Here is a 22,049-nt window from a genome sequence, read left to right on the forward strand (position 1 = left end):
ATTCTGTGTTTTTATTATTATTTAGGCAGTTAAATACTGCACAGTATTTAAAGCAATAACACAAGAATACGCGTGCTTGAGTCAATGTTCGCTCGTATGTGAGGCCTTGTCGAATAGTATCCTGTAGGTGGGCCATCGTGCGTGTTTTGTTTTCGATGTAAACTCGCGGAGATGAACAGGCCTGGTTGTGGTTGTGCTGTATAGTATACGTCAGATGGTGGGAACGGTTTTGAAACTTATACCAACGACATTATGGTTCAAAATCCATTGGATGAATTCGTCACAGTCGTGACTAATTTACTAAAGATATTCCTCATAAATGTGACCAATTTACTACAGAAATACGTCATAGCCATGTGACCAATTTACTGGAGATATTCGTCATAATTGTGGGACCAATCTACTGGACTTTTGTCATAGAGGGAGGGATGAGCGATACACTGGAGAAATTCGTCTTAACAGTGTGACGAATGTACAGAAATTCGTCACAAGTGTGACCAGTTTACTTCAAGTCTTCATCAGAGAGAATCTTCATCTGAATGATTTCGTCTATCCTGTGGAGGTCTTTCAGAGACATTTTCCTGTTCCTCTCTCTTACATTAAAGAAAGACAATAGAAGTTAAAATGTATCAGGTAAATTCACCACAGTGGTGTGCGTTTAAGCAATTTACTGAAGAAACTCGTCATAACTACGTGACCAATTCACTGCATAAACTGTCATGTTTATGTGACCAATATTCTGTAGAAATCTGACATAGATGTGTGACTAATCTTCCGTATGAATTCGTCACAAGTGTGACCAATTTACTTCATATCCTCATCAGTGAGTGGTACTTTCTTGGTGTCCTGGATGATTTCGTCTATCCTATGGAGGTCTTTCAGATACATTTTTCCTGTACCTCTCTCTTACATTAAAGAAAGACAATATGAGTTTAAATTCATTAGGTAAATTCGTCACAGTGGTGTGAGTTTAAGCAATTTACTGAAGAAACTCGTCATAGCTACGTGACCAATTCACTGCATAAATTGTCATGTTTATGTAACCAATATTCTGGAGAAATCTGACATAGATGTGTGATTAATCTTCCGTATAAATTCGTCACAAGTGTGACCAGTTTACTTCATGTCCTCATCAGAGAGTGGTATTTTCTTGGTGTCCTGGATGATTTCGTCTATCCTATGGAGGTCTTTAAGAGACATCTCTCCTGTGCCTCTCTCCATCGGCCTAGGCTGCGACGGGTCTGGTTTCCAGCCTAGGAAGTTGATTATTTGGAACGTGGCTGGAACGCCGCGAGTTTTGCGCTCTGGAATTTCCTGGAATTTTCATTACAGATATTACTTATGAGGTAATTATGTAAGAATTTAGTCTCGAATACAGAAAAAAAAGTGAGTTTCCACCACAGTGGAGAGATACTACTAAGTAATAGTAATAAGTAATAGGCAAATCAATCAAATTATCAATTGTTAAAGTATATGAATAAATGAATAAAACAACAGAAATAACATGAGAATTTTCAATAGTGAATATATTCTGTATTGAAATAATACTCTTCAACTTCAAAATTAATATTAAGTACACTAGCTACCTCGCTCTTGCTAAATGTCTGCAAGCGAGACAGAAAGCACTTGTCAGACAGACACAAATCTTTACATTTGTTGATCACCTCAACTAAGACTAAGAACTCATGGCGCGATTTTCACCCGCGCCCGCGGCGGTTGCGGGCCCGCAGCTTCTGTAGAATGTAGATCCTTATGTAAAAACTAAGAGTAGGCGCACACCGTTGATTTTTAGTTGGCCGATAGTTGTGCCCGATTTCAAATTGTATGAAGAATCGGCCAAATCGAATCGGCGTAGTGTGCGCACTCCCATACATGCCCATACTGATCAACTGCCCGACTAAACTATCGGCCGACGAAAAATCAACGGTGTGCGCCTACTCTAATGCACAACTCACGACGTGGTTTTCGCCCGCAGCGGGCGCGGTTGTATGCGGGTCCCGCTCGGCGGGTGACTTAGCACGCGTGAGTTCTTAGTATAACCGCGCAAATAACCGCTCCCGTGAGTTTTGAAATAAAACCGCAATTCCACAACCGCCGCGGGCGCGGGTGAAAATCGCGCCGTGAGTTCTTAGCCTTAAAAGGTGACTGAGTTTCTTCCGCCACTTCTTCTCAGCACCAGCCCATATGTTGTCCCGAAGTGGTGGTAGGGCAAGCTATATTTGGGACGTGTATAAGTGCCCTGGAAAGGGCCTATGGACTGAATAAACTATTTTATATATTTAAAAGTATATTTATACTCACTTTCCCATACATCTCTTCGTAAATCGCAGCGGCGGCGAATTGCACGTCGCGTGACAAACGCAGCGGGCGGTTAAACGCCGCGTTCGACTCGCCCATAGTTCGAATGTCGTTCATGACGTGCCAGGCTGATGGGTACCATATGGTTATGGAGTCTACATCGACTGTTTGGAGGGTGAAGCCGCTCCTAGAATGAAAAATATAAGTCATTTATTTTATTGGGAAAATCATCACTTTCCGTCAGGTTTTTTTTATCCACATCGAGGAAGCTCTTGGCCTGTATCTCACCTGATGGTAAGTGACGAAGGTGGAAGCGAGCTTCACTCGGAAACCTCAACCATGGAGGAACTGGCTATCTTACCTCTAACTGCCGGAACACGACAATGCTGTTAACATAATCATTGTCGAACGCACAACGTTGAATAGAGCTCTGTGATTGGTTCGTGTGTCACCCTGTACGTCCACGCGCACTGTGAGACCTCATAGTAATGTTTGTGAATACGTTAGTTAGTCTCCACTGCAGGAGCACGACTCTCTAATTTACCAGATGCAAATTAAACAAAATGCAACTCAATTAAAATAAATTTACCCACCTACTGTTAACTTTCTCCCGGGACAAACTTGGCCTTCACTGGTTGGGTTATTGGTGGTCAAGCTGTAGATCCTGGCTACACAGAAAATGCAGCGGTGGGAACGAGAGGTGGGAATAGTCCCGTACATACTGTTTTTCTTAATATGGAAGAGCGGTGCTTCCTAGCACAAGCAACATCTGTTGCTTAACAGGAAGCTCCAACAAGTTATAACTGAACTAGGCTAAGTTAAAGAAATAAACTAATTTGAATTTGAAATTAAGGATTTGTTCATTTGGCTCACTCATTGAGCCCCAACCGTATCATAAGTCTATGTTAGCACAGCTTCTTGCTAAAGACATTAATCACTCATCGAATGAGCAGCTGCCCTATAAATACTAGCTTTTGTATAAATATAAAAGCGAAAGGTCACTGACTGACTCACTCATCACGAAATCTCAGAAACTACAAGTGCTAGGAGTCTCAAATTTTGCATGGGGGTTCCTTTAAGAACGTAGGTGCCGGATAGTCTACGTTAGCACAGCTTCTTGCTAAAGACATTAATCACTCACGCATTGAGGAGCCCCCCAATGTCCCGGATCCTGGTGAACGAGGACGATATGCGGGAACACGCCCCCCAAGCGCTCCGTCTCAGCTCCATATCGATACTTCTCAGTGTCTACATTCAATAGTATTGTGGCGACATCTATCGACGCGCCACTGCAGACTAGTGGTAGTGGTCACCCAACAGATGGCGCTGACATAAAATCTGCATCGCGGTGTCAGAGTTTCCTGCCTGGATTGGTATTAGAAATCCGATAGTATACCTTGGTCTTGAGCACAAGCACTGGGATGGAAGCAATTCCATCTTAGCTTTTTTATGTGGTTGATCATCAAATCTCACACTACTGTTGAATTTATTAGATGTCCACAATCAAACACACTCACGCATTGAGCATCCCCCTTATGTCCCCTATTGCACTCACTCATTTAGCGCGCCCTATGTCCCCATTACACACATTCATTTAGCAGCCCCCTATGTCCTCCAGTAAAATACTTATGCATTGAGAAGCCCTACTAATTCCCGGATAAAGTCAACGTTAGGGCAGCTTCTTGCATAGGATATTATCGTCCGTATTCACAAACGATGACATCTATCGACTTGCCACTACAGACTGGTGGTAGTCGTCACCCAACAGATGGCGCTGACAAAAAATCTGCATCGCGGTGTCAGTTTACTGCCCGACTGGTATTAGAAAACCGATAGTATACAACTGGACTATGGGACTGTTATTCTGAGAGTTGATCATCAAATTTTTAAAAGAAAGAAAGAGAGAAAAAATATTAATAATATAAGATTATACGGAACTAGCGGCCACCTGCGACTAGGTACGCGTGGATACCGTTTTAGCCCCTCAGGAGATGAATTTTGCAAAATCCCGTCTTAGTGAGCACCTAAGTTTTAAAAGGAACCCCCATGCAAAATTTGAGGCTCCTAGCACTTGTAGTTTCTGAGATTTCGTGATGAGTGAGTCAGTCAATCAGTGACCTTGGCTTTTATAGATATAGATTACCCGCTTATGAGGGAAAAATTTCCGTGCTTTTAAGCGATTTTGTGAAAAATATTATTGGCAGGTAGTTGCTAATTGCTCATAAGATAGGCCCCCCTAATTTAATTTATTGTCCGTGGTGCATAATCTTTTTCTTAAAGGTTTTAAACCTTTGTTTGTCACCTGTCATCCGCTTTGCAATGGAGGGAAGTCGAACCTTAATTTCAAACTCCTCCTATGTTCTTCTGATTAATTTCGTTGCGGGTCCAATGACAGTTTAACTTTCCCCCGGGACAAACTAGACCTTCATTGGTTGGGTTTTTGTGGCGGTCAAGCTGTAGATCCTGGCTACACAGGAGTTGCAGTGGTGGGAACGAGAGGTGGGAATAGTCCCGTTTATGAGGGAAAAAGGTAAATGAAACTTACGCATTGAGCAGCCCCCCAATGTCCCGGATCCTGGTGAACGGAGACACGTGCGGGAACACGCCCCCCAAGCGCTCCGTCTCAGCTAACTGCAACGCTTGGCGGAGTTCCATTAGAGTGTCCCCGCCGAATACTGTGGCCATGAACACCTTTGGACAAAAGAAGTTTACATCATCATTTCAGACAAGACATTCACAGCTGAACACGGGTCTCCTTTAATGATTTTTAGAGCGCTTTCACATTTAAGCGACTTTAGCAGCGCGACAAACGCGCAACAGGCGCTGCCGACAGGGTGGAAAAAAATCATGATTTTTATAATTTAATCAAAAAAATCAGATTTTTTTGAAAAAATCGTTCGATTTTTTTATTTATATTGATTTATTTGATTTTTATTACATTTTGCAATCATTGCCTTAGTTTTTCATGCGGAAAACATGTTTATTTAGGTACAACTGAGGTATAGTACTGGGAACAAGCCAAAAAAAGTAAATTGTGTAAGATGGTATGTCATATTTTTACTGAAACAAGAAAAAACTTTCGTCAAAAACAGCTCGTCTTAAGTGGTGTCCGTTTCCATTACAAAAACATGAATATCTTAATACAATTATCAATTTTTTTTTCGCAAAAAGAAAATCTATGGAAAAATATTATTTTACCAATTTTTCATACAAAACGGCTATTTCACACTTGAACACCTAAATCAACATTGTTTTCGAACATTATAGTTGATTAATATGCACTCCCAGTGTTGCATTAATTCCATTTTCGGATATTGATTTAAATCAGTGATTTTTATAAAAAAAATCATGCAATAAAAATCGTGATTTAAATCATGATTTAAATCAACTGATTTAAATCATGCAACCCTGGCTGCCGATAATTTCATACTACACTTACAACATCGGATGCCTGCCTTCACATTACGCTGCTGTCGCGCTTCTCACGCCCTAATGTGAAAGCGGCCTTAGATTGACTTGAATGCAGCCTGCACTCAGGGCCGCGCCGCCCCTGTGTGCGATGTGTGCGGCGCACACAGGCGCCAAGACAATAGGGGCGCCGCGCCGCTACTGCCACCTAATTTTTTTAAAATGGAGTATCGAGTAAGTAGGTACAGTATGCGCAACATAGGCCTTGTACACAACAAAACAAATATTACGCTTATTAAACAAGTATCTCAATATTTATATTATGTTTATTATGATTCACGTTTATGGTTTCATTTTACGCTTAGGGTTTTAGTTTACATTACTAAACGTTAAAACGGCGGCAGTTCTTTTGAACCTCAGATAAAGTACTAGTGTAACAATATCGCATTTATCAATCAATCAATACTACTAGCGCCATCTCGTGGTGTTCGCCTGCATTACCAAGCCTCCGCGGATCACCGTGCTTATTGCAAGATGTATCCAGTTTAGGAAGTGTTTACGCCGCTCGCCGCTAGATGACACTAGCACATTGAGAGTCGATTTCTACACCGCGGTGTCCAGATTTTTTTTCCCTTAAAGACCTTCCGACGATTATGTTGAATATTGTAAGAAGAAAGTAAGCAAGTAAAGTAATAACCTGAGGTTGCATCCGACTGTGACGTTCTTTAGGGGAATCGCAGATTGGGACTTCCGAAGGCGCATTACGAATATTTGCCCCGTGACTCCGCGTCTGTCTCCAACGTCCTGATTGGAATTGGTTGACGGACGGAGCACGCACGCACTATTTTTGTATAATACGCTGGTACTGCGAAGTAAAAGTACACTTTTTGCTACACCCTGGCCTTCTTATTTGGACCCTGCACCTCAAGCTTGTCAGCCGAGACATTCACACCTTTTATACTGGCGTCCCAACGGTGGGCCTGACAAGCACTAGTCCTACCTGCATCTGCACACTGGCGATTCAACGGTCACTCTGTGAAGCACATGTCATCATACACTGGCGACCAGCGGTAGACCTGATAGGCAGCAGTCCAAGATGGTGGTGATCTTAGCATATGAACAGTTCCAGCTGCTACTCGCGGAAATTTCACCGGGTCGGCAAGGAAATTTCACTCATTGCAATTCCTGTTGAATTTTTTATCGTGGTTTGTACTTTTGTTAAACTTTGGTGGTTCGTAATTACCTATTCAATCATTATCTGGATCTGAAATTTATTTTATTTGACTAAAGACATATTCGATATTAATATCAAATAAAAAAAGCGGTTGAAAACATGCGAGAAAAAGAATTGAAACAGGTTTTAGGTCATATTTTGAAAAAAATAAATAAAAACAAAAACATCAATTTAAAAAAAAAATTAAAGGTGATATTAATGGATTGCCAATGATCTTAAAAACATGTCTAGCTTCTCTTCTTTTTTTAAATTAGATATTGAAATTCGTCAAAAATTCAAAGTTTAGGGAAGAAAATGGAATAATAATACAAAAAATATAATTATTATAAAAGGGTCAAATGGGCGAACTTGTATTCTTAAAATGACCTTACCTATACACCCACGAAGTTTGTCTAACCTTCCGCCAAACACCCTGTATCATTTGATAGAAGGTGTAAGGTGCGCATTGAATTATTATAATTGAGTTTACTTTTTCGTAGTAGGTAATTGGCAAGCAGAACGAACGGGATTTACCTATTTAGTAAGCTAATTCCTAAGTGGTTTCCAGTTTTAATACACTTATGATAATATTATCTAAGTAGGTACTGTAAATTTAAATTCAAATTCATTTATTTGCACAGGAACATGGTACAATACAGATGTCAGATAAAAACAATCAGGTTCAACATGTTTCGTCTACAAGACATGCAAAAATTTCATAGTCAATTACTTAATACTTAAAACTGGAGAACATCTATTTTAATCAAAATTAACAATTAAATTATTCTTTAAAAATTTAAATTCGTTTTTTTATGACGATTCATTAGAAAAGAGGCGCTTCATAGGTTTCGCACACAGGCGCTGCCGGCGGTTGGCGCGGCCCTGCCTGCACTTGAATGGATAAAAAAAATACTCCAAAAAAGTACACTAAAAGTAGAAAAGTATTAGCCATTTTGTCTTATTTTACAATCCTTAAATTCTGAACAACAACTTTTGAAACATTATTTTGTCCTAATTATTTTTTGTATTTGTATTATTTTGTCCTAATTATTTTGAAAGTCCTATATGTATTAAACTAAATTTATTAAATATTTCAAATTAATTTCCAGTATCACCAATAATAGTATATGTATACAAAAGTGCTAAATAAAAGAAAATTATTAAAAGTTCTCAATGGGTGTACAAACATGTACAGTGCGCTCATGCGCGGCCCCTAAACAAGATAAGCATAAAAGTTTTCTATTTTATAATAATATTAATTAACTTACCCCATCAGGTTTCAGGCATTTCATGACCTTATCAAAGCAACCAGGCAGGTCGTTCACCCAGTGTAAAGCCAGCGACGACACAAATAAATCTATGCTGTCGTCTGGAAACTGAAATAACAATAAAAAAAATATTTAGGGATGTGTAGGTATTCAAAACTCTTTTGGTACCTGAAACATACATTATTATTGTTTTAATAAAAGACTTTACTAAAGCCTGGTCTCCGAATATGTAGAATTTTGTCCAATGACCCCATGCTACCCATCCTTATTGCTCGCGCGTAATTATATTGCTGTCACGACTGTGCGACGGGCGCCCGCAGTGAGTGTGCGATCGCGACAGCATAATTACGCGCGAGTGATAAGGATGGGTAGCTTGGGGTCATTGGACAAAATTGTACGTGCTCGGCGACCAGACTATAGCTGTCTACATTTTTCTGGGAATAAATCATCATTATCAGATTGTCAGTCCATTGCTGGGTTTAAGCCTTTCCCATTGCGTGGAACTATACTGCATCAAGGCCTATAATTTCACAGTTTTTATTCAGCAAGAAAGAACTAAAAAATATTTTTTTTTAAATAAGATATGCAAGGTGGCTCTCTATTGTTTAATAAATACTGTTAGTATACAGGGTGTGTCGTAAATAGTGGTCCAAAGCAAAGGGGTTGATACACTATACACTGAGGTACCACATACCAGTATTTACATTGCTTTGGACCACTATTTACACCACACGCTGTATTTAAAACACTTACATCGATGTTCTCTTCATCCATAACAATCTTCTCAAACTGCACTCCGTCACCAACGATTGCTTTGTCTAAGTGAGTCTGTGATGTGTCGCACAACGTGACCTTCTCCACACTATCTGGGAGAAAATGGCGGGAAACATACGCACGACTTGCCCCTGGAAAAATATTGAAAATAACTTTAACAATAGAGACCTACAATATGGAGCAAAACTTATAAGCAGCTAAAGTAATGTATAAAAAAATCAAGTAATCATGTTTTTATTACATTTGTATCGTAAATGTACTGTTTAGGATTGTGTATGATGTCCTAATATGTATCATTTAGGTTGTTTTAATAGATGAACTAGTTTTAAAAATTTAACACACTTCACAGGGCCTTTATGAGATCCAAATCTGCAAATACTAGCTTGGAAGTCAGGACTACAGATCAGTGGGTCGTTGTAATAGTAATTAATGTTCTTTACCAAGTTCCACAGCGTTTTTGAATGTCCTTTTTATATCAAAAACCCTGTCAGCAGTCCTCCATCCTACTTCTTCTCTAATATGCTCTACGTGGTGATAATCGTCTCTTTGGGCCGACCGTTCCCTCTGCAGCATCTTGGCCTTCCTATCAAATATATTCATAGTCCTATACACTGAGCTAGCGGTCTTAACTTTCGTTGTTTTGTGTCGCACGAAAACTGCGCCATTGTAGAAAAGATTTGCGTCGATTACTGAAGGTTTGCTAAGGCAAATCCTCAAGCAGCGGTGCAGCGAATTAGAATTAAGCATCTTTTAGGTCTTGACTGACGATTATTAGAAATACATAGCTATTTATAAGATTAAAACGTAAACAAATATTTGTAGAATTTGAGGTTATGTTTTGAAACAGTTGACAGCTGACTTTGACAGATTTTTTTTTATTAACCCTTCAAATGTAAATCAACAATCAACAATATCTTTTCAGTGAATGATTTAATGCGAGGTATATGACAACGACTTTCCTAATACAGAATAAAAAGTCGCACTCAATTTCTGAACATAATACTAAAATGCCAAATGCAAATCAGACAGATTTTTACGTGTANTGAACTTTCATGATAACACAAAAAAACATGTACTTAATAGGCCATTATTTTCTGTAATCGCTCCACTAAAGTGGTAAGTCGGAGATTCCGTATTTCCGTTACATGTTTTTGACTTTCTTAGGACTAACTAATGATTGCAATTCTCTAAGTTTACGTTACGTAGAACACATTTAAAGACAATAACTGAACAGAACATTTTTTTATCCACTACGAGGAATCTCTTGCCCTTCATCTGACCTGATGAAAACTGATGGATGATCAGCGAGCTTCACTCGGAATCCTAATCCACAGAGGAATTGGCTGTCCTCTATAGGTGGCCTTACCACTAGACCACAGTGGTGGTTGTTATTTTACGATTAAATTCGATATACCTACATATTAGAGTGTGAGAGAAAGAGAAAGAGTTTGTGTGTGTGTGTGTGTGTGTGTGTGAAAACGGTTCGAAATAAAGCTTTGAAAGAATTGAAGTCGGGTTTTTTTATTCGACTTTAATTTATGAGATATAAAACATTGATGTAGCTTAAATATTTACGAAGATACAGATGTGTAAGCTGGAGACACGGTACTCCAGCTCGCACATAGTTTTTTGATCGTGGTTTTAACAGTATTTGAGCTAAAGTCTTGAAAAGTGGAAAGCCTACTATTTGGATTCGACTGTAATTTTTGAGGTATAATACATTATCGTAGCATAAATATTTACGAAGATACAGATGTGTCAGCTGGAGACACGTGTCCTCAGCTTACACATAGAAAACAACTCATAGTTATGAAGTTCTAATGGCTCTAATTGAATGACTGAGAGGTTTGATGACTCTAATTAGGCTTTTATTGATGGTATACTTGGAATTGCTCTAGGGCCAATGAGGAAGTTGGAGACATACACGTAGATTTTTTGACATTTAAGAAAGAACAACAAAATCGGCAACCAAAACGGGATATTTTTAAATCAATTAAATATTTTAAGTACCCAACGTAGTAATTACTGATCGTGAACAACAATCAATATACACATTTATCTTAAATTCTATAAAGTAAGTATGTTTTACGTAACTTTATGTGTATAACCTCTATTCGAAGACTTTTATTTATCACTTCTGAACTTGCATTCCAAATAATGATAAGTAATTATTTTCAGATGTGGCCAATATTAATGCAGTTCCTTCGGTCGAACGCGCCATACATTACCTTACCAATAGCAGCCGTAGTCGGCGTCATAGGATATAATCTAGAAAGCCTACTATCAGATAGATATACTCCTTTTAATAGTAAGTATTTGCACTTAAGAAACTGCTGCTTAATAAGTTCAATCTATACTAATATTATAAATGCGATAGTAACTCTGTCTGTCTGTCACGCTTTCACGCCTAAACCACTGAAACGATTTTGATGAAATTTGACATATGAGTCCCGGGAAAGGACATAGGATAGTTTTTATCCCGGTTTTTGAAACAGGGACGCGTGCAATAAGGTTTTTCTGTGACAGACAAAATTCCACGCGGGCGAAGCCGCGGGCGGAAAGCTAGTAAGCTAATAATTAATTTCTTAAGCTTTGTGTTGTAATGGGGCACGAGCCAAAAAAAATGTTACCAAATAACAGAAATTCAATATTTTGCAATGTGTTTTTGTGGCTATCCCTGAGCAATTTTAACCTTGTCTGTAAACATAATAAACGAATGCACTCTACACTGAACTATTTTATATTGACATTACATTGAAATAAACTTTTTCAGAGGCTGTTCAAGACCAGAGAGTGGACAGACAAGTGGAAGATGAAGTTTTAAATGATCCCACTAAAGTAGAGAAGCTGAAATACAAAGAAAATGTGTTTGGGAAGAATGTTGCACCATCTTTGCAGAACAAATAGTCAAAAAAATATTTAGATAGTATTTATTTTTAATTCATAATAGCATTTAAAATAAACACTTTATAGTCTTGTCTGGTCTGGGTATGCTAGTTTTAAAGTTATGAAGTTACTTTTAAATCAATGTTTTATTTTCAAAATCATATTTCAAAAGTGCCTTGTATCTTTTGAAACTACTTAAAATACTGATTAAAGTGCAACTTTAATATTATCTTTGGCAAAGGCAAAGATGTGCAATTTTTAAATAACATTTATCATTGTTTTTAGTTGATCAAACTAGTTTTAGTGAAAGTGATATTTGTAAATATTTAAATGAAGCATTAAACGCTATTATTGTTGTTATAATTGATTATCATTTTTTAAAACACTATTTTTTTAATCAATTTGTGGCTGCTGGCTTAGTGACCGCAAAAAACTCTGTCCAAGGTTTAATTTCTGGACAATTTTAAACCTGCTTAAAAATATTAAAAAACATACGGGTCGAATTGAGAACCTCCTCCTTTTTTGAAGTCGGTTGAAAAGACCACCTTAGCCCTAGGATTTTAATAAAATTTTAATTTCTCCTACACTGAAAGAAATACATGTGAACTCATTTCTAAAATATCCTTTTTGCAAAGAAGAATATTAAACTTTTTGCATATTATTTACATTTTTTTTGTTGACTTTTAAAGCCGTGTTCACATGTTAGAGAATATCGCTAGTATTTAATAGCTCGGTCACTCGATATTTTTTAGACTGGCAACAATCATCTGTCAACAATTAAAAAGTAGCTGCTGTCATTTATCCGCTATGAAAAAACGATTGCGCTTCGCTTCTCTTTTGGAATTTATGGTACTGTAACAAGGCTTGCTTTTGTGTTACCGCGTCGTAATGTTGTAAAATATCCTCGAGAAACACATCAACAATGTGCGATTAACGTTTCTATCGCAACAATAAGCTGTTTACGCGATTTTGGTAGCACAGCATCGCGTTTTATGGATCAATATTGTGGAGAGAGCTATGTGCGTATAGCGTCTTGGTAGCGTCCGTCGGGTGTACAAATGGAGGCGAAATCCGGCGTCGGTATACAAGACCATTGGATGAAAAGTATGATGGAACCGGCTGGCAGCGACAAAGACAATCGTTCGTCAGTAAAACGCGAAAAAATGGCGGAGAGTTACAACGGTGCTGAAACTGTGACTTATGAACTGAAACAACAGCAAAACGAGCCATCGTATAGATGTGATGTGTGCGATTTAGCGTTCGAAGGCATGGAGTATTTGATTTTGCATAAAAAGTTCCACGGTAACGACAAAGATGCGCCGATTATGGAGCCAGAGCCTCCGGCAGCGAAAGAGGGGCCGAAAAAACGTCGCAAATTCAAATGCGACCAGTGCGACGTGAAAGTGAACTCACAGTATCATCTGGACATACATAGAAGTAAGCACGAAGGCGCAGCGTCCAAAAAGTACGTTTGCGAAGTCTGTGACCGCAGTTTTGTGGCTGCACAGTTTCTAAAAAGCCACATGCAGACTCATTCATCAACAAGTACTATAAATTGCGAGATTTGCGGCAAAAACTTCACTGGGCAAGCTTATTTGAAGCTCCATATGCAGCTACACAACGATATAAAGAAGTTCAAATGCTCGAAGTGCGATGAAATGTTCCCAACTAAAAACTGCCTTAAAATACACATGAAAAAGCACACTAAAGTCAAAAATTTCAAATGTGACTACTGTCATAAGCTCTTTGTGTCCAAAATAACGATGGAGAAGCACAGACAGACACACGAGGGCCAGCCAGTCGATTGTCATGTGAAATGCACGCAGTGTGATCGTACGATGCACTCGTCGTTGCTCAGAACACACATCTCCCGTGCTCATCCGTCAACGATATGTGACGATGTGAAGAGACCGTACAAGTGTTCAACGTGCGGTAAGAGTTTCATCGTGAAAATCAACCTGAACCTCCACATAAGAGTATGTCACCCAGATCTCGCTGAACCCGAGGAAGACGAAGAAGACGTTATGACCGACAACTCTTAGTCTACATTATATTCTCATGTATTATTACGGATAGTTATACTTTTTTATGGTAATCATTTCATATTTTATAAACGAAGTATTTTGATTTACCCGTTAGTTTGTTAAGAAAATTAGAGATATAATGTGATGATATTTTTTCTAGAGTCCCTTAATTTTTGTAATATTTAGCTTTCTTTATTTCTTAAGATTTGAATATATGAAGACAGCAACACAATTATGTGTTTATACGCTATGTAATGAATTTTAACGGTTCTTTTCATAAGAAATTAACGCCTAACGTTGAAACTTACAGCAATATGCTTAAAACATCACAATTGTCTTCCTGTTGACTGACAGAGATTACCGATACAGCCTGGTCGAGTTAACTGCGTACCTGGCAGCTGTGACGTCACACCGCTCTGGTACGGAAGGGTAGGTATAAGGGAAAATCGCATTCCAGTGAGTTGCGCAGTTAACTCAGGCTGTAGACGTCATAGAGACTTATTGTTGCCTTAACTCTATGTTTTCATTGAATTTATAATAAACAACCTATAGCCAATATGTAACGTTTAATTACTAACAAACTCCACAACTGAAGTATTAGACAGATATTGTTGCCTGAACTTGTTTGAATTAAGTTTTAAGAATAAATAATCTTTAGACAACTACGTACCTTTACTTACTGACCAGTCCCATCCTTGTATCTTTACCAAATTTTGAAATCATCACTCTTAGAGTAGGCGCACACCGTTGATTTTTCGTCGGCCGATAGTTTAGTCGGGCAGTTAATCAGTATGGGCATGTATGGGAGTGCGCACACTACGCCGATTCGATTTGGCGGATTCTTAATACAATTTGAAATCGGGCACAACTATCGGTCAACTAAAAATCAACGGTGTGCGCCTACTCTTAAATCAAAAGTAACCAAAAAGTTCGCAACACGTCTTTGTTACAATCGGAAAAGTTGTGAACTTTTTGACCACTTTGGGTTTCACTATTTGACGCTAACTGTGCCTACCTCAGTCAAAAGAACAGTTTCAGTCCACAGTACACAATCGGTGTATTTTATACAATGAACAATTTCCCAATACTTACTTATATATTTTTTTTTTAAATTACTTTATTTAGATGTGCAGTTAAACTCAAAAGCTGGTTCAACTCTAGGGACAGTAATGTAATGGAACATACTATTGTACACCACACTATAATATATTGTCCCCCGGGACAAACTTGACCTTCATTGGTTGGGTTTTTGTGGCGGTCAAGCTGTAGATCCTGGCTACACAGGAGTTGCAGTGGTGGGAACGAGAGGTGGGAATAGTCCCGTATTGTACACCACTCAAGAAAGAAAGAAATAGGTACACAACTCGGAAACGGCACAAATTAGGCGGTCTTATCGCTGCGATGCGTTCTCTTCCGGACAGCCTAGAAGATTTATAGTCGCTTCCCTCACAGGAGCTTACTAAGCCCTAGTTATTGTTCTTTCTGAGATCATTCATATCTCAAAGTATAAAGAGTGACCGGGGAGAGTGGGAAGTACAGTCAGCATCAAATAGTACGTGACATTCAAAGTACCTAATCAATAAGTTCGCAACACGTCTAGTCTTCTTTGTTAAAATTACTTAGGAATAAAATAATAAGGTTGTGTTGTCAACTTTTTGGCCACTTTGAGTGTCACGAACTATTTGACGCTGACTGTACTGTACCTATAGTCGTCTCGATTTGTGTCTCTGTCGCAGTCGGATTGTATAATCCGCCGTTTTACATTACAGCTAGGCATTTTGCATTACAGCTCTTGTAAAACGGCGGTTCAACGTTTAGGCAGATTGTCATTATGGGCCCTGTAGGGCACGGCAATTAGGAGAGAGGAGGACCACCCTAGATCAACCGAAAGATGTCAGAAGTTAGCCTAGTAATTTATCGTTGAGATACTCACTTAAAGCATATAGTGTTTAGAAATTAAAAGTTCTTTAAGTTTTTATACGAATGTTAATTCTTTGGGTGTATTTTTATTTGTTGTTGTTGTCAGGCAGCGCCACGGTATTGAAAATGGGAACTAAAAACTGTCAAAGCGGCGGGTAATGACAAGTTGTTTTACATTACGGCTAGCCGCATTGAAGAACGTTTGGCGCCGAATACATTCCGGCGGATTTTCATTCAGCCGTATTCAATCCGGCTAAACGTTAAGCCGCCGTATTACAAAACAGAGCTGTAATGTAAAACGGCGGATTATACAATCCGACTGCGACATCTCGATAGTGTAGTGCAGGGGTGGCCAACTTGATTAGACATAAGATCTACTGTTTACTAACGAAACCCTGGGCCATCTACCACTTACTTCTTGAAATCTTAAATGAAACAGCATAGTTTAGTACACAATCATGTAGTATTTTTTGCCTTGCCACAATCGACTGGACTAAGTAATAGTCGCGAATCGCGATCGACCGGTTGGCCACCCCTGGTGTAGTGGGTAGTGGTGATACAAAGTCCTATTCTACGTCAATAACACCGTCTGTTATCGGCTCAGAACGTCCGGTAAATGTGTCTGACAGCAGTTTTATCGCAGCTATTGTAAGCAAATATTAGTTACTATAGGTCTAGCTTTTAATTCAGTATGTGCCTGAGGTATGGGAGCGGCATGGGAGGGTGTTTTTGTAACGTCGCGTCGTCGTCAATGTCACTCTTCCCGGGCCTCTCCCATACTTAAAGCTTTTGCCCGCGATTTCACCCGAGAAAACGGTCTGGCACAAATTTTTTCGCGCATATCTCCCCCTATAAAACCGGGATAAAAATGTATCCTGTTTTCTCTGGATCTCAAACTAATGCTATCTAATTTCATCTAAATCGATTCAATGATTAAGGTCTGAAAATGCTTCCTACTTAGTGACAACGTGGTAACCAGAGTTCGTTCATTCGTTTTAGCCAGTGACGTCCACAGCTTGACAAAGGCCTCTCCAAGGATTTCCATAACGACCGCATCCAGGCACCTCCCACGACCCTCACCAAATCGTCGGTCCATCTAGGGGGGTTTGCCTTTACTTAGAATTTTGTTGGGGATCAAAAGATTTTCTCAAGAAAACAACAGTTACTTTCGCATTTTATTCAATAAATAGAACTTAAAACTACGCGTCGGTCTTCTTAGCTGGCTCGTCGTCCGCTTCCTTAACTTCTTCTTTTTCCTTAACTTCTTCTTCTTTTACTTCTTCCTTCTTCTCTTCAGTTTCCGCTGCTTGCTGCTGTAAAATAATAAATGTGGATTAAAAATCATAACCCTCCTTTTGTCCGGTCCAAAAGCAGCCGGGTAAAAAAGCAAAGCTGATTAATTTTGTTGCGGGTCCAATGACAGTTAAACTTTCCCCCGGGACAAGCTTGACCTTCGCTCGTTGGGTTTTTATTGGCGGTCAAGCTGTAGATCCTGGCTACATAGGAGTTGCAGCGGTGGGATGGGAACGAGAGCTGTATTAAGTAACAATTTAAGACTTGGTTATTTTGCTGACGATTTTTTACTTCAACTTTTAACAGAGACAAATGAGGGATTTGGCCTGCACTTGCCAGACGGGTTGACGAGGCCTGACGTTCACATATTTTGTGCACATTTTTTGTATTTTTTCCACAGGAAGACTTGAGTTGAGACTTGGTCCTTGTGATAATTATCACCCCAGAAAGAGTAATTTCGCAATAACAAATAATATCGGCCAAGTTAACTGCGCACCTGGCGGCCATGATGTCACATGTGCGAGGGAGAGTCGCATTCCTGCGAGATGCACAGTCCGGATTGTAGGTACGAGTAATACGAGTATGGACGGATCGATTCCAAGTTCGTATCGTAAATAATAGACAATAAGTTATCCAAAATTCAACCTACCGACTTCTTAATATCTTCCTCCTTTTTGGTCTGAAGCTCCTTGCTCACTTCCCTGATAAGCGTCAGCTCTTCCATCTGCCTCGACCCGAGTGGATGGAAGACCGTCACCGGCTCCGTGGTGACGTCATTGACGTTGTCCAGGAATTGTAGGTAGCGTTTCTCGATGACTTTGAACGTTTCTGGGTCGGTTTGATCATACACGTAGAAGGGGCGATGATCCCTGCAATAAAATGTTATTATTATTAAAACAACAATTAAACTAAATCAGGCACTCTGAATAAATATGGTTAGGTCATCATCATCATCATTTTCAGCCATAGGACGTCCACTGCTGAACGCAGGCATCCCCCAATGATTTCCACAATGGCCGGTTGGTGGCGACCTGCATCCAGCGCGTTCCCGCTACCTTTATGAGATCACCTCGTGGGTGGACGTCCTACGCTGCGCTATCCGGTACGAGGCCTCCACTCCATAACCTTGCTGTCCCATCGGCCGTCAGTTCTGCGTACCTACTATGTGCCCTGCCCATTGCCACTTCAACTTGCTAATCCGTCGGGCTATGTCCGCGACTTTACTTAGTTCGTTTACGGATCTCCTCATTTCTGATTCGATCTCGTAAAGAATATTGTTAGGTACTTAATCACTACAAAAGTACGTAGTGACGCACGCCAAAAATGACAAGGTTCTAACGGGACAATTCAGAAACAAATCAGGTAAAACAGTTTTATTTTTAGGTAGGTACCTACATAAGTACCTATTTGGAAGCAGGTGAACCCAAAGCAAACCACCTAGTTTAGGTTTACAACCTGGTCGAATTAGCTGCGCACCTGAGAGCCGTGACGTCACATCGACTTAGGTAGGACATGGATGTAATATTATAGGTAGGACGAGTCGAACGCGGTGTTCCAACGCAACGAGGTGCGCAGTTAGTTCGATTCGGGTTGTACTCGTGTGGTTTAGATAATAAATAGGGGGTGCGTGACAGTTTATATAAGTTTATATGATATAAATTCATTTCAATAACGTTCATATTGTATAATAAACGTATATTATAATAACACTTGATATAATTTTTTAACATATAATGTTTACTTCATATAATAAATCATTTCTAATAATGTCATTTCAGATACCAATCAAAACGCATAAAGACATTTGATATAAACCTTACTTAACCTAAGACTCATTTGATGTAATTTTGTTTAATATAAATAATATTTCATATAACCATTACATAAAATAAATATTATTTGTTATAACGACTATTTGGTATACTCTTTAATTGACATAATTTCTGATAGATATAACTTTTAGTATGTTCTTCTTTAGCTTGACTTATAAATGACTTTAGTGACAAAAACGAATCGCCGTAAAACCGACTCCACGTAGTCTTGTCTGCCCTACCCCTAGAGTGTAATTTAGAAGCGCGTAGGCACGGAGGGGCGAGGCGGCCCGCGGGCTGAGGAGCAGGTGGCTGGAAGCGAGGCGCCGCGGCTGAGGCTGGCCGGCGAAGCCGGCCAGCAAGCCGAAGACGCGGTATCGAGCGAAAGCCATCTGCGACGATTAGCACGCGAGGGACCGCCAGAGCCCCGCAGTGCCGGAGCCGTGACAGAAGTCTCAAGTTTTTAGTCAAATTTGCATGCTGCATGCCTGCTTGCTTGCTTGCCTGCTTGCTTGCTTGCTTGCTTGCTTGCTTGCTTGCTAGCTTGCTTGCTTGCTAGCTTGCTTGCCTGCTTGCTTGCCTGCATGCTAGCTTGCTTGCTTGCTTGCTCGTTTGCTAGCTTCCTTGTTTGCTTGCTGCATGCAATGCTTATTATAACAATTGAACTTTATATAAAATTATTATTGTTATATGATTTAAGTTTTATAGGAAAAGAATTTTATCTCATTTGATTGTTCGACACTTTATTTTTATATGATTTGAATGTTATTTGTTTTAAATTTTATACATTGTAAGTTTTATAGAAAATATTCATTATATCAAACCATTTTATATCAGTTAATAGTTATTTGTCTTAAAATTATTCGTTTTAAAATTATATTATTCGTTTATTATAGTAAATAATTATTATATTAAATGATTTTATATAATTTGATGTTATATCTTTTAAGTATTATATGATATGTAGTTATATCATACATTACACACCCATAAATAGGCATAGAAAAAACAAATTTACTCTGGTAAAGGTAAGTAGGCCGATAAAAAAGTCTTCAATTTACCTTATTAAACTAAGTTTAAAAAAATGTTTTGGCAAGGAACTGACTTAACCCTTAGTCGTAATAAAGTAATAAGTAGGTATAAAACCACAGGTATGTAATAATAAGTAGGTAATTATGAGTAGGTATGTAATGTATGACTTACCAAATAATGTCAGTCATGTTGGAGGTGGACTAGTGAACACGGTGATGGAAAAAAATAGAATGTTCCCATCAATCTGCATGGTTTACTACGTTGCTTCCACTTTCAGGGGTCGTCAACATTTTTGATACTGGTGACATTTATTAACGACCTTGTTTTTAAGTACCTACTTGTTTTGTACTTTATTAATCTAAGCTTGTTTTGCGTGACCGTAGCTGTATAGAGTTATTTAAACCGCTTTATTCAACTCTACCTCAGGCTACGCTCAAGCCATTTTTCAACGAAAAATGGGGTAAAATCATGGTGAAGTTATCAAAAATCACCAAATCTTCTTTAACAGTTCGTTAATTTTTAGCAGTTTTCTGAAATAATGTCAATAATATTGGTCAACTAAATCTCTCGCAAATAATCTAGAGTTCTAGACTAATTTATTATAAATTACTAATTGTGGAAATTGAGGCGAGGCGTTTACGTTACGCTGCAGTGTGTGTTGCAATGCAATATGGAGTTTCGTACAAAGAATACGGTCAGTATTCTATTAGCCTCGTGTTGATAAATACCTACAGTTACGATACTTTTCCGTGTCGACAAGAGTGTGCTTCGTCCTTAATCCTAAATTGAATCAAACCCCTCTTTTTACTATAAGTAGGAGGTAATTATTGCGTCACAACATTTTTGTAATAAAGTGGAATAAAAAGTTTTAAAAGTTGACGACGCCTGGCGTCAAGAGGTGATCCTAATTAATAAAACATTAATTAAAACAAAATAAACCTCGAACCAATTTGCATCAGAACGGACTGTGATTACAATTTTTAATTTAAAAGTTCAAGAATACTTAAGTACCTAATAATAGAATTCATTTACGGTTTCTACGAATACAATACAGAAAAAAATACTTTGAGAAGAATATCGAAAAAAACATTTAAATCAACACTAAAATAAAACTATAATTTATTGAATTGTTTTTAGGGTCTTGTTTTATTTAAGTACTACCAGTACTACTTAGTATTATTTTGGAAAAGAAAACACCATCCTCTAATAATAAATTTGTATTCAACTAAACTAATAATAAATTCGTAACTTAACCCTAAAATGCGCAAAGGGTAAAAAGTTGCAAATGTCATGCCATCTATCGTCTACTTTGCGAACTACATAGCACGTATTTTTTTTTACAAAAAAATATAGAATTAATTGTTTAAGTGTAAACGACATTATCATTTGGTTAAATTCTTAATACTTACAATACGATAATACATTGTAAACATAACTTAGCGACATTTTGTAATTCAATAAAATGAAAATTATTTCAAAAATTCTAGTAGAGTGAAATGGAACGCAAACCAACCCCAAGGCGAATGACTCACGGACGGGGTGAGACCGAAGTGTCGCGGAAAGAGCCGAGCAACCCCGGCGAAACGCGTTTCCCCGCTCCGAAAACATAGCAATTTGACCTAGAATTTATTGTATTATGTAACACTTTACATTTTTGTACCATTTAAAAAAAATGCCAAAAAAAGAGAAACAAACTTTTTGACCAGTGCACGAACAATCGCGGCCCGGGACACAGTTATTTAGTAAAAGATACTAACGTTAAGACGGCAAATATTGATTTTCCAGTGACGTACCGAAGGAACGTTGTATGCGGATTATACAGTGTTATCATGTGCAGTTATTATTAGTTGTGTAGTGTTTAAATTGTTTAGTAAGTGAGCATCTAACTAGAGTGTTTAAAAAGTATTTATTCATTGAAATTAACTCGACGCTCTTCGGGTCGATTCCAATGCCTCCGCGAGGACTGAAAAGTGTGGAAATCTTTGGAAAATCTCAGCGAGGGTTTACGCTGCAGTAGCGACGTGTTTTAGCATTGATTTGATATAAACTATATAACTAATTTTACACGCTCTGTGAAAAGTTTTTATGTTGCTAATTCAAGAATTAATTGGGTTCATTAAAA

General features: G+C 38.6%; 5 protein-coding genes across 5 annotated transcripts in view; 3 read left to right on the top strand and 2 right to left on the bottom strand.

Moving 5' to 3' along the window:
- Positions 1-420: 420 nt before the first annotated feature.
- On the bottom strand, positions 421-9,817 carry LOC114352663 (arginine-hydroxylase NDUFAF5, mitochondrial). The gene is made up of 6 exons (XM_028304339.1): positions 9,402-9,817; positions 8,941-9,092; positions 8,188-8,295; positions 4,844-4,989; positions 2,302-2,485; positions 421-1,314 (listed from the first exon to the last, which is right to left on the bottom strand). Exons 1-6 carry the CDS (start codon positions 9,706-9,708, stop codon positions 1,117-1,119), a joined length of 1,095 nt encoding a protein of 364 aa, XP_028160140.1. The 5' UTR covers positions 9,709-9,817; the 3' UTR covers positions 421-1,116.
- Positions 9,818-10,897: 1,080 nt separating this feature from the next.
- LOC114352653 (small integral membrane protein 12) lies at positions 10,898-12,236 on the top strand. The gene is made up of 3 exons (XM_028304330.1): positions 10,898-11,035; positions 11,140-11,269; positions 11,735-12,236. The coding sequence occupies exons 2-3, from the start codon at positions 11,140-11,142 to the stop codon at positions 11,866-11,868; spliced, it is 264 nt and encodes an 87-aa protein (XP_028160131.1). The 5' UTR covers positions 10,898-11,035; the 3' UTR covers positions 11,869-12,236.
- A 396-nt stretch (positions 12,237-12,632) lies between these two features.
- Positions 12,633-14,501, top strand: LOC114352644 (zinc finger protein 525). The gene has a single exon (XM_028304321.1). The coding sequence runs from the start codon at positions 12,906-12,908 to the stop codon at positions 13,887-13,889; it is 984 nt and encodes a 327-aa protein (XP_028160122.1). The 5' UTR covers positions 12,633-12,905; the 3' UTR covers positions 13,890-14,501.
- Positions 14,502-16,965: 2,464 nt separating this feature from the next.
- LOC114352672 (gelsolin-related protein of 125 kDa) lies at positions 16,966-20,185 on the bottom strand. Its single transcript, XM_028304351.1, has 3 exons — positions 20,099-20,185; positions 17,734-17,953; positions 16,966-17,104 (listed from the first exon to the last, which is right to left on the bottom strand). Exons 1-3 carry the CDS (start codon positions 20,113-20,115, stop codon positions 16,991-16,993), a joined length of 351 nt encoding a protein of 116 aa, XP_028160152.1. The 5' UTR covers positions 20,116-20,185; the 3' UTR covers positions 16,966-16,990.
- Positions 20,186-21,712: 1,527 nt separating this feature from the next.
- sff (BRSK family serine/threonine-protein kinase sugar-free frosting) overlaps positions 21,713-22,049 on the top strand; it is a 43,981-nt gene continuing 43,644 nt past the window's right edge. The window contains exon 1 of the mRNA XM_028304311.1: positions 21,713-21,797. The gene's annotated coding sequence lies outside the window, so the exon portion shown is untranslated. The remainder of the gene's footprint in view (positions 21,798-22,049) is intronic.

This window comes from Ostrinia furnacalis, unplaced genomic scaffold (assembly GCF_004193835.3).
Source record: "Ostrinia furnacalis isolate ACB-3 unplaced genomic scaffold, ASM419383v2 OfSCF0142, whole genome shotgun sequence".
Classification (NCBI taxonomy): Eukaryota; Metazoa; Arthropoda; class Insecta; order Lepidoptera; family Crambidae; genus Ostrinia; species Ostrinia furnacalis.

Excerpts from the sequence above, each read along its gene's own strand:
- LOC114352663 (XM_028304339.1), bottom strand. The coding sequence starts at position 9,708 with ATGCTTAATTCTAATTCGCTGCACCGCTGCTTGAGGATTTGCCTTAGC. Across the intron at positions 9,093-9,401 it reads CAAAAACGCTGTGGAACTTG|GGGCAAGTCGTGCGTATGTT; the intron begins GTAAAGAACATT and ends ATATTTTTCCAG. Across the intron at positions 4,990-8,187 it reads AATGCCTGAAACCTGATGGG|GTGTTCATGGCCACAGTATT; the intron begins GTAAGTTAATTA and ends TTTTGTCCAAAG.
- LOC114352653 (XM_028304330.1), top strand. The coding sequence starts at position 11,140 with ATGTGGCCAATATTAATGCAGTTCCTTCGGTCGAACGCGCCATACATT. Across the intron at positions 11,270-11,734 it reads TAGATATACTCCTTTTAATA|AGGCTGTTCAAGACCAGAGA; the intron begins GTAAGTATTTGC and ends AAACTTTTTCAG.
- LOC114352644 (XM_028304321.1), top strand. The coding sequence starts at position 12,906 with ATGGAGGCGAAATCCGGCGTCGGTATACAAGACCATTGGATGAAAAGT.
- LOC114352672 (XM_028304351.1), bottom strand. Across the intron at positions 17,105-17,733 it reads AGGAAGATATTAAGAAGTCG|CAGCAAGCAGCGGAAACTGA; the intron begins GTAGGTTGAATT and ends ATTATTTTACAG.